Source organism: Physella acuta, unplaced genomic scaffold, assembly GCF_028476545.2.
Source record: "Physella acuta isolate Inbredline_101_S28 unplaced genomic scaffold, ASM2847654v3 ptg000105l, whole genome shotgun sequence".
In the NCBI taxonomy this organism is placed as follows: domain Eukaryota; kingdom Metazoa; phylum Mollusca; class Gastropoda; family Physidae; genus Physella; species Physella acuta.
The window spans coordinates 644517-658727 of record NW_026731625.1 but is presented as its reverse complement, the minus strand read 5'-3'; the positions used below and the strand labels follow the sequence as shown (position 1 = coordinate 658727).

Here is a 14211-nt window from a genome sequence, read left to right as displayed (position 1 = left end):
CCTTGTCCTCTACCCATTTTAAACCTTGTCCTCTACCCATTTTAAACCTTGTCCTTTACCCCAGACATTTTAAACCTTGTCCTCTACCCCAGACATTTTAAACCTTGTCCTCTACCCCAGACATTTTAAACCTTGTCCTCTACCCCAGACATTTTAAACCTTGTCCTCTACCCCAGACATTTTAAACCTTGTCCTCTACCCCAGACATTTTAAACCTTGTTCTCTACCCCAGACATTTTAAACCTTGTCCTCTACCCCAGACATTTTAAACCATGTCCTCTACCCCAGACATTTTAAACCTTGTCCTCTACCCCAGACATTTTAAACCTTGTTCTCTACCCCAGACATTTTAAACCTTGTCCTCTACCCCAGACATTTTAAACCTTGTCCTCTACCCCAGACATTTTAAACCTTGTCCTCTACCCCAGACATTTTAAACCTTGTCCTCTACCCCAGACATTTTAAACCTTGTCCTCTACCCCAGACATTTTAAACCTTGTTTTCTACCCCAGACATTTTAAACCTTGTCCTCTACCCCAGACATTTTAAACCTTGTCCTCTACCCCAGACATTTTAAACCTTGTCCTCTACCCCAGACATTTTAAACCTTGTCCTCTACCCCAGACATTTTAAACCTTGTCCTCTACCCCAGACATTTTAAACCTTGTTCTCTACCCCAGACATTTTAAACCTTGTCCTCTACCCCAGACATTTTAAACCTTGTCCTCTACCCCAGACATTTTAAACCTTGTCCTCTAGTCCAGACATTTTAAACCTTGTCCTCTACCCCAGACATTTTAAACCTTGTCCTCTACCCCAGACATTTTAAACCTTGTCCTCTACCCCAGACATTTTAAACCTTGTCCTCTACCCCAGACATTTTAAACCTTGTTCTCTACCCCAGACATTTTAAACCTTGTCCTCTACCCCAGACATTTTAAACCTTGTTCTCTACCCCAGACATTTTAAACCTTGTCCTCTACCCCAGACATTTTAAACCTTGTCCTCTACCCCAGACATTTTAAACCTTGTCCTCTACCCCAGACATTTTAAACCTTGTCCTCTACCCCAGACATTTTAAACCTTGTCCTCTACCCCAGACATTTTAAACCTTGTTCTCTACCCCAGACATTTTAAACCTTGTCCTCTACCCCAGACATTTTAAACCTTGTCCTCTACCCCAGACATTTTAAACCTTGTCCTCTACCCCAGACATTTTAAACCTTGTCCTCTACCCCAGACATTTTAAACCTTGTTCTCTACCCCAGACATTTTAAACCTTGTTCTCTACCCCAGACATTTTAAACCTTGTCCTCTACCCCAGACATTTTAAACCTTGTTCTCTACCCCAGACATTTTAAACCTTGTCCTCTACCCCAGACATTTTAAACCTTGTTCTCTACCCCAGACATTTTAAACCTTGTCCTCTACCCCAGACATTTTAAACCTTGTCCTCTACCCATTTTAAACCTTGTCCTCTACCCCAGACATTTTAAACCTTGTCCTCTACCCCAGACATTTTAAACCTTGTCCTCTACCCCAGACATTTTAAACCTTGTCCTCTACCCATTTTAAACCTTGTCCTCTACCCCAGACATTTTAAACCTTGTTCTCTACCCCAGACATTTTAAACCTTGTCCTCTACCCATTTTAAACCTTGTCCTCTACCCCAGACATTTTAAACCTTGTTCTCTACCCCAGACATTTTAAACCTTGTCCTCTACCCATTTTAAACCTTGTCCTCTACCCCAGACATTTTAAACCTTGTTCTCTACCCCAGACATTTTAAACCTTGTCCTCTACCCCAGACATTTTAAACCTTGTCCTCTACCCCAGACATTTTAAACCTTGTCCTCTACCCCAGACATTTTAAACCTTGTCCTCTACCCCAGACATTTAAAACCTTGTCCTCTACCCCAGACATTTTAAACCTTGTTCTCTACCCCAGACATTTTAAACCTTGTCCTCTACCCCAGACATTTTAAACCTTGTCCTCTACCCCAGACATTTTAAACCTTGTCCTCTACCCCAGACATTTTAAACCTTGTTCTCTACCCCAGACATTTTAAACCTTGTTCTCTACCCCAGACATTTTAAACCTTGTCCTCTACCCCAGACATTTTAAACCTTGTCCTCTACCCCAGACATTTTAAACCTTGTCCTCTACCCCAGACATTTTAAACCTTGTTCTCTACCCCAGACATTTTAAACCTAGTTCTCTACCCCAGACATTTTAAACCTTGTCCTCTACCCCACACATTTTAAACCTTGTCCTCTACCCCAGACATTTTAAACCTTGTCCTCTACCCCAGACATTTTAAACCTAGTTCTCTACCCCAGACATTTTAAACCTTGTCCTCTACCCCACACATTTTAAACCTTGTCCTCTACCCCAGACATTTTAAACCTTGTCCTCTACCCCAGACATTTTAAACCTTGTTCTCTACCCCAGACATTTTAAACCTTGTCCTCTACCCCAGACATTTTAAACCTTGTCCTCTACCCCAGACATTTTAAACCTTGTCCTCTACCCCAGACATTTTAAACCTTGTTCTCTACCCCAGACATTTTAAACCTAGTTCTCTACCCCAGACATTTTAATCCTTGTCCTCTACCCCACACATTTTAAACCTTGTCCTCTACCCCAGACATTTTAAACCTTGTCCTCTACCCCAGACATTTTAAACCTTGTCCTCTACCCCAGACATTTTAAACCTTGTCCTCTACCCCAGACATTTTAAACCTTGTCCTCTACCCATTTTAAACCTTGTCCTCTACCCCAGACATTTTAAACCTTGTCCTCTACCCCAGACATTTTAAACCTTGTCCTCTACCCCAGACATTTTAAACCTTGTCCTCTACCCCAGACATTTTAAACCTTGTCCTCTACCCCAGACATTTTAAACCTTGTTCTCTACCCCAGACATTTTAAACCTTGTCCTCTACCCCAGACATTTTAAACCTTGTCCTCTACCCCAGACATTTTAAACCTTGTCCTCTACCCCAGACATTTTAAACCTTGTTCTCTACCCCAGACATTTTAAACCTAGTTCTCTACCCCAGACATTTTAAACCTTGTCCTCTACCCCACACATTTTAAACCTTGTCCTCTACCCCAGACATTTTAAACCTTGTCCTCTACCCCACACATTTTAAACCTAGTTCTCTTCCCCAGACATTTTAAACCTTGTCCTCTACTCCAGACATTTTAAACCTTGTCCTCTACCCCAGACATTTTAAACCTTGTCCTCTACCCCAGACATTTTAAACCTTGTCCTCTACCCCAGACATTTTAAACCTTGTCCTCTACCCCAGACATTTTAAACCTTGTTCTCTACCCCAGACATTTTAAACCTAGTTCTCTACCCCAGACATTTTAAACCTTGTCCTCTACCCCACACATTTTAAACCTTGTCCTCTACCCCAGACATTTTAAACCTTGTCCTCTACCCCAGACATTTTAAACCTTGTCCTCTACCCATTTTAAACCTTGTCCTCTACCCCAGACATTTTAAACCTTGTCCTCTACCCCAGACATTTTAAACCTTGTCCTCTACCCTTTTTAAACCTTGTCCTCTACCCCAGACATTTTAAACCTTGTCCTCTACCCCAGACATTTTAAACCTTGTCCTCTACCCCAGACATTTTAAACCTTGTCCTCTACCCCAGACATTTTAAACCTAGTTCTCTACCCCAGACATTTTAAACCTTGTCCTCTACCCCAGACATTTTAAACCTTGTCCTCTACCCCAGACATTTTAAACCTTGTCCTCTACCCCAGACATTTTAAACCTTGTCCTCTACCCCAGACATTTTAAACCTTGTCCTCTACCCCAGACATTTTAAACCTTGTCCTCTACCCCAGACATTTTAAACCTTGTCCTCTACCCCAGACATTTTAAACCTTGTCCTCTACCCCAGACATTTTAAACCTTGTCCTCTACCCCAGACATTTTAAACCTTGTCCTCTACCCCAGACATTTTAAACCTTGTCCTCTACCCCAGACATTTTAAACCTTGTCCTCTACCCCAGACATTTTAAACCTTGTCCTCTACCCCAGACATTTTAAACCTTGTCCTCTACCCCAGACATTTTAAACCTTGTCCTCTACCCCAGACATTTTAAACCTTGTCCTCTACCCCAGACATTTTAAACCTTGTTCTCTACCCCAGACATTTTAAACCTTGTCCTCTACCCCAGACATTTTAAACCTTGTCCTCTACCCCAGACATTTTAAACCTTGTCCTCTACCCCAGACATTTTAAACCTTGTCCTCTACCCCAGACATTTTAAACCTTGTCCTCTACCCCAGACATTTTAAACCTTGTTCTCTACCCCAGACATTTTAAACCTTGTCCTCTACCCATTTTAAACCATGTCCTCTACCCCAGACATTTTAAACCTTGTCCTCTACCCCAGACATTTTAAACCTTGTCCTCTACCCCAGACATTTTAAACCTTGTTCTCTACCCCAGACATTTTAAACCTTGTCCTCTACCCCAGACATTTTAAACCTTGTTCTCTACCCCAGACATTTTAAACCTTGTTCTCTACCCCAGACATTTTAAACCTTGTCCTCTACCCCAGACATTTTAAACCTTGTCCTCTACCCATTTTAAACCTTGTCCTCTACCCCAGACATTTTAAACCTTGTCCTCTACCCCAGACATTTTAAACCTTGTCCTCTACCCCAGACATTTTAAACCTTGTTCTCTACCCCAGACATTTTAAACCTTGTTCTCTACCCCAGACATTTTAAACCTTGTCCTCTACCCCAGACATTTTAAACCTTGTCCTCTACCCCAGACATTTTAAACCTTGTCCTCTACCCCAGACATTTTAAACCTTGTCCTCTACCCCAGACATTTTAAACCTTGTCCTCTACCCCAGACATTTTAAACCTTGTCCTCTACCCCAGACATTTTAAACCTTGTCCTCTACCCCAGACATTTTAAACCTTGTCCTCTACCCCAGACATTTTAAACCTTGTTCTCTACCCCAGACTTTTTAAACCTTGTCCTCTACCCCAGACATTTTAAACCTTGTCCTCTACCCCACACATTTTAAACCTTGTTCTCTATCCCAGACATTTTTAACCTTGTCCTCTACCCCAGACATTTTAAACCTTGTTCTCTACCCCAGACATTTTAAACCTTGTCCTCTACCCCAGACATTTTAAACCTTGTCCTCTACTCCAGACATTTTAAACCTTGTTCTCTACCCCAGACATTTTAAACCTTGTCCTCTACCCCAGACATTTTAAACCTTGTTCTCTACCCCAGACATTTTAAACCTTGTCCTCTACCCCAGACATTTTAAACCTTGTCCTCTCCCCCAGACATTTTAAACCTTGTCCTCTACCCCAGACATTTTAAACCTTGTCCTCTACCCCAGACATTTTAAACCTTGTCCTCTACCCCAGACATTTTAAACCTTGTTCTCTACCCATTTTAAACCTTGTCCTCTACCCCAGACATTTTAAACCTTGTCCTCTACCCCAGACATTTTAAACCTTGTCCTCTACCCATTTTAAACCTTGTCCTCTACCCCAGACATTTTAAACCTTGTCCTCTACCCCAGACATTTTAAACCTTGTCCTCTACCCATTTTAAACCTAGTTCTCTACCCCAGACATTTTAAACCTTGTCCTCTACCCCAGACATTTTAAACCTTGTCCTCTACCCCAGACATTTTAAACCTTGTCCTCTACCCCAGACATTTTAAACCTTGTCCTCTACCCCAGACATTTTAAACCTTGTCCTCTACCCCACACATTTTAAACCTAGTTCTCTACCCCAGACATTTTAAACCTTGTCCTCTACCCCAGACATTTTAAACCTTGTTCTCTACCCCAGACATTTTAAACCTTGTCCTCTACCCATTTTAAACCTTGTCCTCTACCCCACACATTTTAAACCTAGTTCTCTACCCCAGACATTTTAAACCTTGTTCTCTACCCCAGACATTTTAAACCTTGTCCTCTACCCCAGACATTTTAAACCTTGTCCTCTACCCATTTTAAACCTTGTCCTCTACCCCAGACATTTTAAACCTTGTCCTCTACCCCAGACATTTTAAACCTTGTCCTCTACCCCAGACATTTTAAACCTTGTCCTCTACCCCAGACATTTTAAACCTTGTCCTCTACCCCAGACATTTTAAACCTTGTCCTCTACCCCAGACATTTTAAACCTTGTCCTCTACCCCAGACATTTTAAACCTTGTTCTCTACCCCAGACATTTTAAACCTTGTCCTCTACCCCAGACATTTTAAACCTTGTCCTCTACCCCAGACATTTTAAACCTTGTCCTCTACCCCAGACATTTTAAACCTTGTCCTCTACCCCAGACATTTTAAACCTTGTCCTCTACCCCAGACATTTTTAACCTTGTCCTCTACCCCAGACATTTTAAACCTTGTCCTCTACCCCAGACATTTTAAACCTTGTCCTCTACCCCAGACATTTTAAACCTTGTCCTCTACCCCAGACATTTTAAACCTTGTCCTCTACCCCAGACATTTTAAACCTTGTCCTCTACCCCAGACATTTTAAACCTTGTCCTCTACCCCAGACATTTTTAACCTTGTCCTCTACCCCAGACATTTTAAACCTTGTCCTCTACCCCAGACATTTTAAACCTTGTCCTCTACCCCAGACATTTTAAACCTTGTCCTCTACCCCAGACATTTTAAACCTTGTCCTCTACCCCAGACATTTTAAACCTTGTCCTCTACCCCAGACATTTTAAACCTTGTTCTCTACCCCAGACATTTTAAACCTTGTCCTCTACCCCAGACATTTTAAACCTTGTCCTCTACCCTTTTTAAACCTTGTCCTCTACCCCAGACATTTTAAACCTTGTCCTCTACCCCAGACATTTTAAACCTTGTCCTCTACCCCAGACATTTTAAACCTTGTCCTCTACCCCAGACATTTTAAACCTTGTTCTCTACCCCAGACATTTTAAACCTTGTCCTCTACCCCAGACATTTTAAACCTTGTTCTCTACCCCAGACATTTTAAACCTTGTCCTCTACCCCAGACATTTTAAACCTTGTCCTCTACCCCAGACATTTTAAACCTTGTCCTCTACCCCAGACATTTTAAACCTTGTTCTCTACCCCAGACATTTTAAACCTTGTCCTCTACCCCAGACATTTTAAACCTTGTCCTCTACCCTTTTTAAACCTTGTCCTCTACCCCAGACATTTTAAACCTTGTCCTCTACCCCAGACATTTTAAACCTTGTCCTCTACCCCAGACATTTTAAACCTTGTCCTCTACCCCAGACATTTTAAACCTTGTCCTCTACCCCAGACATTTTAAACCTTGTCCTCTACCCCAGACATTTTAAACCTTGTCCTCTACCCCAGACATTTTAAACCTTGTCCTCTACCCCAGACATTTTAAACCTTGTCCTCTACCCCAGACATTTTAAACCTTGTCCTCTACCCCAGACATTTTAAACCTTGTCCTCTACCCCAGACATTTTAAACCTTGTTCTCTACCCCAGACATTTTAAACCTTGTCCTCTACCCCAGACATTTTAAACCTTGTCCTCTACCCCAGACATTTTAAACCTTGTCCTCTACCCCAGACAATTTAAACCTTGTCCTCTACCCCAGACATTTTAAACCTTGTCCTCTACCCATTTTAAACCTTGTCCTCTACCCCAGACATTTTAAACCTTGTCCTCTACCCCAGACATTTTAAACCTTGTTCTCTACCCCAGACATTTTAAACCTTGTCCTCTACCCCAGACATTTTAAACCTTGTTCTCTACCCCAGACATTTTAAACCTTGTTCTCTACCCCAGACATTTTAAACCTTGTCCTCTACCCCAGACATTTTAAACCTTGTCCTCTACCCATTTTAAACCTTGTCCTCTACCCCAGACATTTTAAACCTTGTCCTCTACCCCAGACATTTTAAACCTTGTCCTCTACCCCAGACATTTTAAACCTTGTCCTCTACCCCAGACATTTTAAACCTTGTCCTCTACCCATTTTAAACCTTGTCCTCTACCCCAGACATTTTAAACCTTGTCCTCTACCCCAGACATTTTAAACCTTGTCCTCTACCCCAGACATTTTAAACCATGTCCTCTACCCCAGACATTTTAAACCTTGTCCTCTACCCCAGACATTTTAAACCTTGTTCTCTACCCCAGACATTTTAAACCTTGTCCTCTACCCCAGACATTTTAAACCTTGTCCTCTACCCCAGACATTTTAAACCTTGTCCTCTACCCCACACATTTTAAACCTTGTCCTCTACCCCAGACATTTTAAACCTTGTCCTCTACCCCAGACATTTTAAACCTTGTCCTCTACCCCAGACATTTTAAACCTTGTCCTTTACCCCAGACATTTTAAACCTTGTCCTCTACCCCAGACATTTTAAACCTTGTTCTCTACCCCAGACATTTTAAACCTTGTCCTCTACCCCAGACATTTTAAACCTTGTCCTCTACCCATTTTAAACCTTGTCCTCTACCCCAGACATTTTAAACCTTGTCCTCTACTCCAGACATTTTAAACCTTGTCCTCTACCCCAGACATTTTAAACCTTGTTCTCTACCCCAGACATTTTAAACCTTGTCCTCTACCCCAGACATTTTAAACCTTGTCCTCTACCCATTTTAAACCTAGTTCTCTACCCCAGACATTTTAAACCTTGTCCTCTACCCCAGACATTTTAAACCTTGTCCTCTACCCCAGACATTTTAAACCTTGTCCTCTACCCCACACATTTTAAACCTTGTCCTCTACCCATTTTAAACCATGTCCTCTACCCCACACATTTTAAACCTTGTCCTCTACCCATTTTAAACCATGTCCTCTACCCCAGACATTTTAAACCTTGTCCTCTACCCCAGACATTTTAAACCTTGTTCTCTATTCCAGCTCCCAGATTACATTGCTGGTCAACTGCCTGCAGTGGTCAGACCTGCACTCAAACTGTTGAAACATGCGCTCAGGACAAACAGGTAACACTTGACTGACACAGATCCAGGTAACACTTGACTGACACCAGGTAACACTAGACTAACACCAGATAACACTAGACTGACACCAGATAACACTTGACTGACATCAGGTAACACTTGACTGACACCAGGTAACACTTGACTGACACCAGGTAACACTTGACTGACACAGATCCAGGTAACACTTGACTGACAACAGATAACACTTGACTGACACAGATCCAGGTAACACTTGACTGACACAAGTCCAGGTAACACTTGACTGACATCAGGTAACACTTGACTGACATCAGATAACACTTGACTGACACCAGGTAACACTTGACTGACACAGATCCAGGTAACACTTGACTGACAACAGATAACACTTGACTGACACAGATCCAGGTAACACTTGACTGACATCAGGTAACACTTGACTGACACCAGGTAACACTTGACTGACATCAGGTAACACTTGACTGACATCAGGTAACACTTGACTGACATCAGGTAACACTTGACTGACACCAGGTAACACTTGACTGACATCAGGTAACACTTGACTGACATCAGGTAACACTTGACTGACACTAGGTAACACTTGACTGACACAGATCCAGGTAACACTTGACTAACACAGATCCAGGTAACACTTGACATGACACCAGGTAACACTTGACTGACACAGATCCAGGTAACACTTGACTGACACAGATCCAGGTAACACTTTACTGACACCAGGTAACACTTAACTGAAACCAGGTAACACTTAACTGACAGAGATCCAGGTAACTTGACTGACATCAGATAACACTTGACTGACATCAGGTAACACTTGACTGACACAGATCCAGGTAACACTTGACTGACACCAGGTAACACTTGACTGACACCAGGTAACACTTGACTGACATCAGGTAACACTTGACTGACACCAGGTAACACTTGACTGTCACAGATCCAGGTAACACTTGACTGACACCAGGTAACACTTGACTGACATCAGGTAACACTTGACTTACACCAGGTAACACTTGACTGACACAGATCCAGGTAACACTTGACTGACACCAGGTAACACTTGACTGACACCAGGTAACACTTGACTGACACCAGGTAACACTTGACTGACACCAGGTAACACTTGACTGACACCAGGTAACACTTGACTGACACCAGGTAACACTTGACTGACACCAGGTAACACTTGACTGACACCAGGTAACACTTGACTGACACCAGGTAACACTTGACTGACACCAGGTAACATTTGACTGACACCAGGTAACACTTGACTGACACCAGGTAACACTTGACTGACACCAGGTAACACTTGACTGACACCAGGTAACACTTGACTGACACCAGGTAACACTTGACTGACACCAGGTAACACTTGACTGACACCAGGTAACACTTGACTGACACCAGGTAACACTTGACTGACACCAGGGAACACTTGACTGACACCAGGTAACACTTGACTGACACCAGGTAACATTTGACTGACACCAGGTAACACTTGACTGACACCAGGTAACACTTGACTGACACCAGGTAACACTTGACTGACACCAGGTAACACTTGACTGACACCAGGTAACACTTGACTGACACCAGGTAACACTTGACTGACACCAGGTAACACTTGACTGACACCAGGTAACACTTGACTGACACCAGGTAACACTTGACTGACACCAGGTAACACTTGACTGACACCAGGTAACACTTGACTGACACCAGGTAACATTTGACTGACACCAGGTAACACTTGACTGACACCAGGTAACACTTGACTGACACCAGGTAACACTTGACTGACACCAGGTAACACTTGACTGACACCAGGTAACACTTGACTGACACCAGGTAACACTTGACTGACACCAGGTAACACTTGACTGACACCAGGTAACACTTGACTGACACCAGGGAACACTTGACTGACACCAGGTAACACTTGACTGACACCAGGTAACATTTGACTGACACCAGGTAACACTTGACTGACACCAGGTAACACTTGACTGACACCAGGTAACACTTGACTGACACCAGGTAACACTTGACTGACACCAGGTAACACTTGACTGACACCAGGTAACACTTGACTGACACCAGGTAACACTTGACTGACACCAGGTAACACTTGACTGACACCAGGTAACACTTGACTGACACCAGGTAACACTTGACTGACACCAGGTAACACTTGACTGACACCAGGTAACATTTGACTGACACCAGGTAACACTTGACTGACACCAGGTAACACTTGACTGACACCAGGTAACACTTGACTGACACCAGGTAACACTTGACTGACACCAGGTAACACTTGACTGACACCAGGTAACACTTGACTGACACCAGGTAACACTTGACTGACACCAGGTAACACTTGACTGACACCAGGTAACACTTGACTGACACCAGGTAACACTTGACTGACACCAGGTAACACTTGACTGACACCAGGTAACACTTGACTGACACCAGGTAACACTTGACTGACACAGAACCAGTGAATGTGAGCGCACAAGGCCAGCCCCCCCCCCCCATATTGCCCCATGTTTTGCCCCATGTTTTGCCCCATATTGCCCTATGTCACCCCATGTTTTGCGCTATGTCGCCCCATGTTTTGCCCTATGTTGCCCTATGTTTTGCCCCTATGTTGCCCTATGTTGCCCCATATTTTGCCCCATGTTTTGCCCTGTCTCCCCATGTTTTGCCCCATGTTGCCCTATGTCGCCCCATGTTTTGCCCTATGTCGCCCTATGTTTTGCCCCTATGTTGCCCTATGTCACCCCATGTTTTGCCCCAAGTCGCCCCATGTTTTGCCCCATGTTGCCCTATGTCGCCCCATGTTTTGCCCTGTTTTGCCCCATGTCACACTATGTCGCCCCATGTTTTGCCCTATGTCTCCCCATGTTTTGCCCTTTGCCACCCCATGTTTTGCCCCATGTTGCCCAATGTCGCCCCATGTTTTGCCCTATGTCTCCCCATGTTTTGCCTCATGTTGCCCTATGTCGCCCCATGTTTTGCCCCATGCCGCCCCATGTTTTGCCCCATGTTGTCCTATGTCGCCCCATGTTTTGCCCCATGTTGCCCTATGTTGCCCTGTCGCCCCATGTTTTGCCCCATGCCGCCCCATGTTGCCCTATGTTGCCCTATGTCGCCCCATGTTTTGCCCCATGTTGCCCCATGTTTTGCCCTATGTTGCCCATGTTTTGCCCTGTCGCCCCATGTTTTGCCCCATGTTGCCCCATGTTTTGCCCTGTTTTGCCCCATGTCGCCCTATGTCGCCCCATGTTTTGCCCAATGTTGCCCCATGTTGCCCTATGTTGCCCCATGTTTTGCCCCATGTCGCCCCATGTTTTGCCTCATGTCGCCCCATGTTTTGCCCAATGTTGCCCCATGTCGCCCCATGTTTTGCCTCATGTCGCCCCATGTTTTGCCCCATGTCGCCCCATGTTGCCCTATGTCGCCCCATGTTTTGCCCCATGTTGCCCCATGTTTTGCCCTATGTTGCCCATGTTTTGCCCTGTCGCCCCATGTTTTGCCCCATGTTGCCCCATGTTTTGCCCTGTTTTGCCCCATGTCGCCCTATGTCGCCCCATGTTTGCCCAATGTTGCCCCATGTTGCCCTATGTTGCCCCATGTTTTGCCCCATGTCGCCCCATGTTTTGCCTCATGTCGCCCCATGTTTTGCCCAATGTTGCCCCATGTCGCCCCATGTTTTGCCTCATGTCGCCCCATGTTTTGCCCCATGTCGCCCCATGTTGCCCTATGTTGCCCAATGAGTCAATTTGTTTCCCCTCAGGTCTGCTCTATGACAGTGAATGTGAGCTCACAAGGCCAGCCCCCAGCTGTAAACAAACAAAGTTGTGCCCTGCGAGAGTCCTGCCATGGAGAACTATCAGAGGAAGGTCGTCAGGTTTACTGTGAGTTCAACTTGTGCAACCAGCTAACTGAGGCTGGGACGGAGTTGACATGCACATGTGACACACAAGCAGCAGCCAATGAAATACTAGCTCGGGGCAGAGCAAGGTTGGCATTCAACTTTACAAATATTTCAACATAATTGTGTACAAATATTTCAACATGCTTGTGTACAAGTACTTCAACATGATTGTGTATACAAGTATTTCAACATGATTTTGTGTACAAAAATTTCAACATGATTGTGTGTACAAGTATTTCAACATGATTGTGTGAACAAATGTTTCAACATGATTGTGTGTACAAATGTTTCAACATGATTGTGTGTACAAGTATTTCAACATGATTTTGTGTACAAATATTTTAACATGATTGTGTGTACAAATATTTCAACATGATTGTGTGTACAAATATTTCAACATGATTGTGTGTACAAATATTTCAACATGATTGTGTGTACAAATGTTTCAACATGATTGTGTGTACAAATATTTTAACATGCTTGTGTACAATTATTTCAACATGCTTTTGTGTACAAAAGGTTTCTTACTTTGACTCTATATATGAGACAACTGTTAATCTCCCACCTAGCAATCTGACAGCTTTAGCCAGCTACCTGAGGGGATGTTCCCTAGGGGACAGACAAGGAGTGTTGAACTTGACCTACATCAACACACCCCTGGAAGATGTTGTCCTCAACTCCCCCACCTGCGGCAATGTCTGCCCCACCCTACAGCAGCTCAAAGCTCAGTGCCTGCAGGCTACAGGCAACTACTGTCAGTAAGTCTAATGACAGCTACTGTCAGTAAGTCTAATGACAGCTGCTGTCAGTAAGTCTAATCTAATGACAGCTACTGTCAGTTAGTCTAATCTAGTGACAGCTACTGTCAGTAAGTCTAATCTAATGACAGCTACTGTCAGTAAGTCATCTAATGTCAGCTGCTGTCAGTAAGAAAAAAAAAATTAAAAGTACCTAACTAATTTAATGCAAAAACAAAGTTTGATCATGACTTTTGTTATTCTCTAGGCAGAGTGCTGTTGACTGTATGACTTTTGTTCATTCTCTAGGCAGAGTGCTGTTGACTGTATGACTTTTGTTATTCTCTAGGCAGAGTGCTGTTGACTGTATGACTTTTATTATTCTCTAGGCAGAGTGCTGTTGACTGTATGACTTTTATTATTCTCTAGGCAGAGTGCTGTTGACTGTATGACTTTTATTATTCTCTAGGCAGAGTGCTGTTGACTGTATGACTTTTGTTATTCTCTAGGCAGAGTGCTGTTGACTATGACTT

General features: G+C 43.6%; 1 protein-coding gene across 4 annotated transcripts in view; it reads left to right on the top strand.

Moving 5' to 3' along the window:
• Positions 1 to 14211, top strand: part of LOC131932817 (uncharacterized) — an 86765-nt gene that overhangs the window by 10291 nt on the left and 62263 nt on the right. For all 4 annotated transcript variants that reach the window (XM_059289733.1, XM_059289740.1, XM_059289726.1 and 1 more), the window contains exons 14-16: positions 8910 to 8992; positions 12801 to 13027; positions 13511 to 13699. In XM_059289733.1, the coding sequence (XP_059145716.1) occupies positions 8910 to 8992; positions 12801 to 13027; positions 13511 to 13699 (499 nt within the window). The remainder of the gene's footprint in view (positions 1 to 8909; positions 8993 to 12800; positions 13028 to 13510; positions 13700 to 14211) is intronic.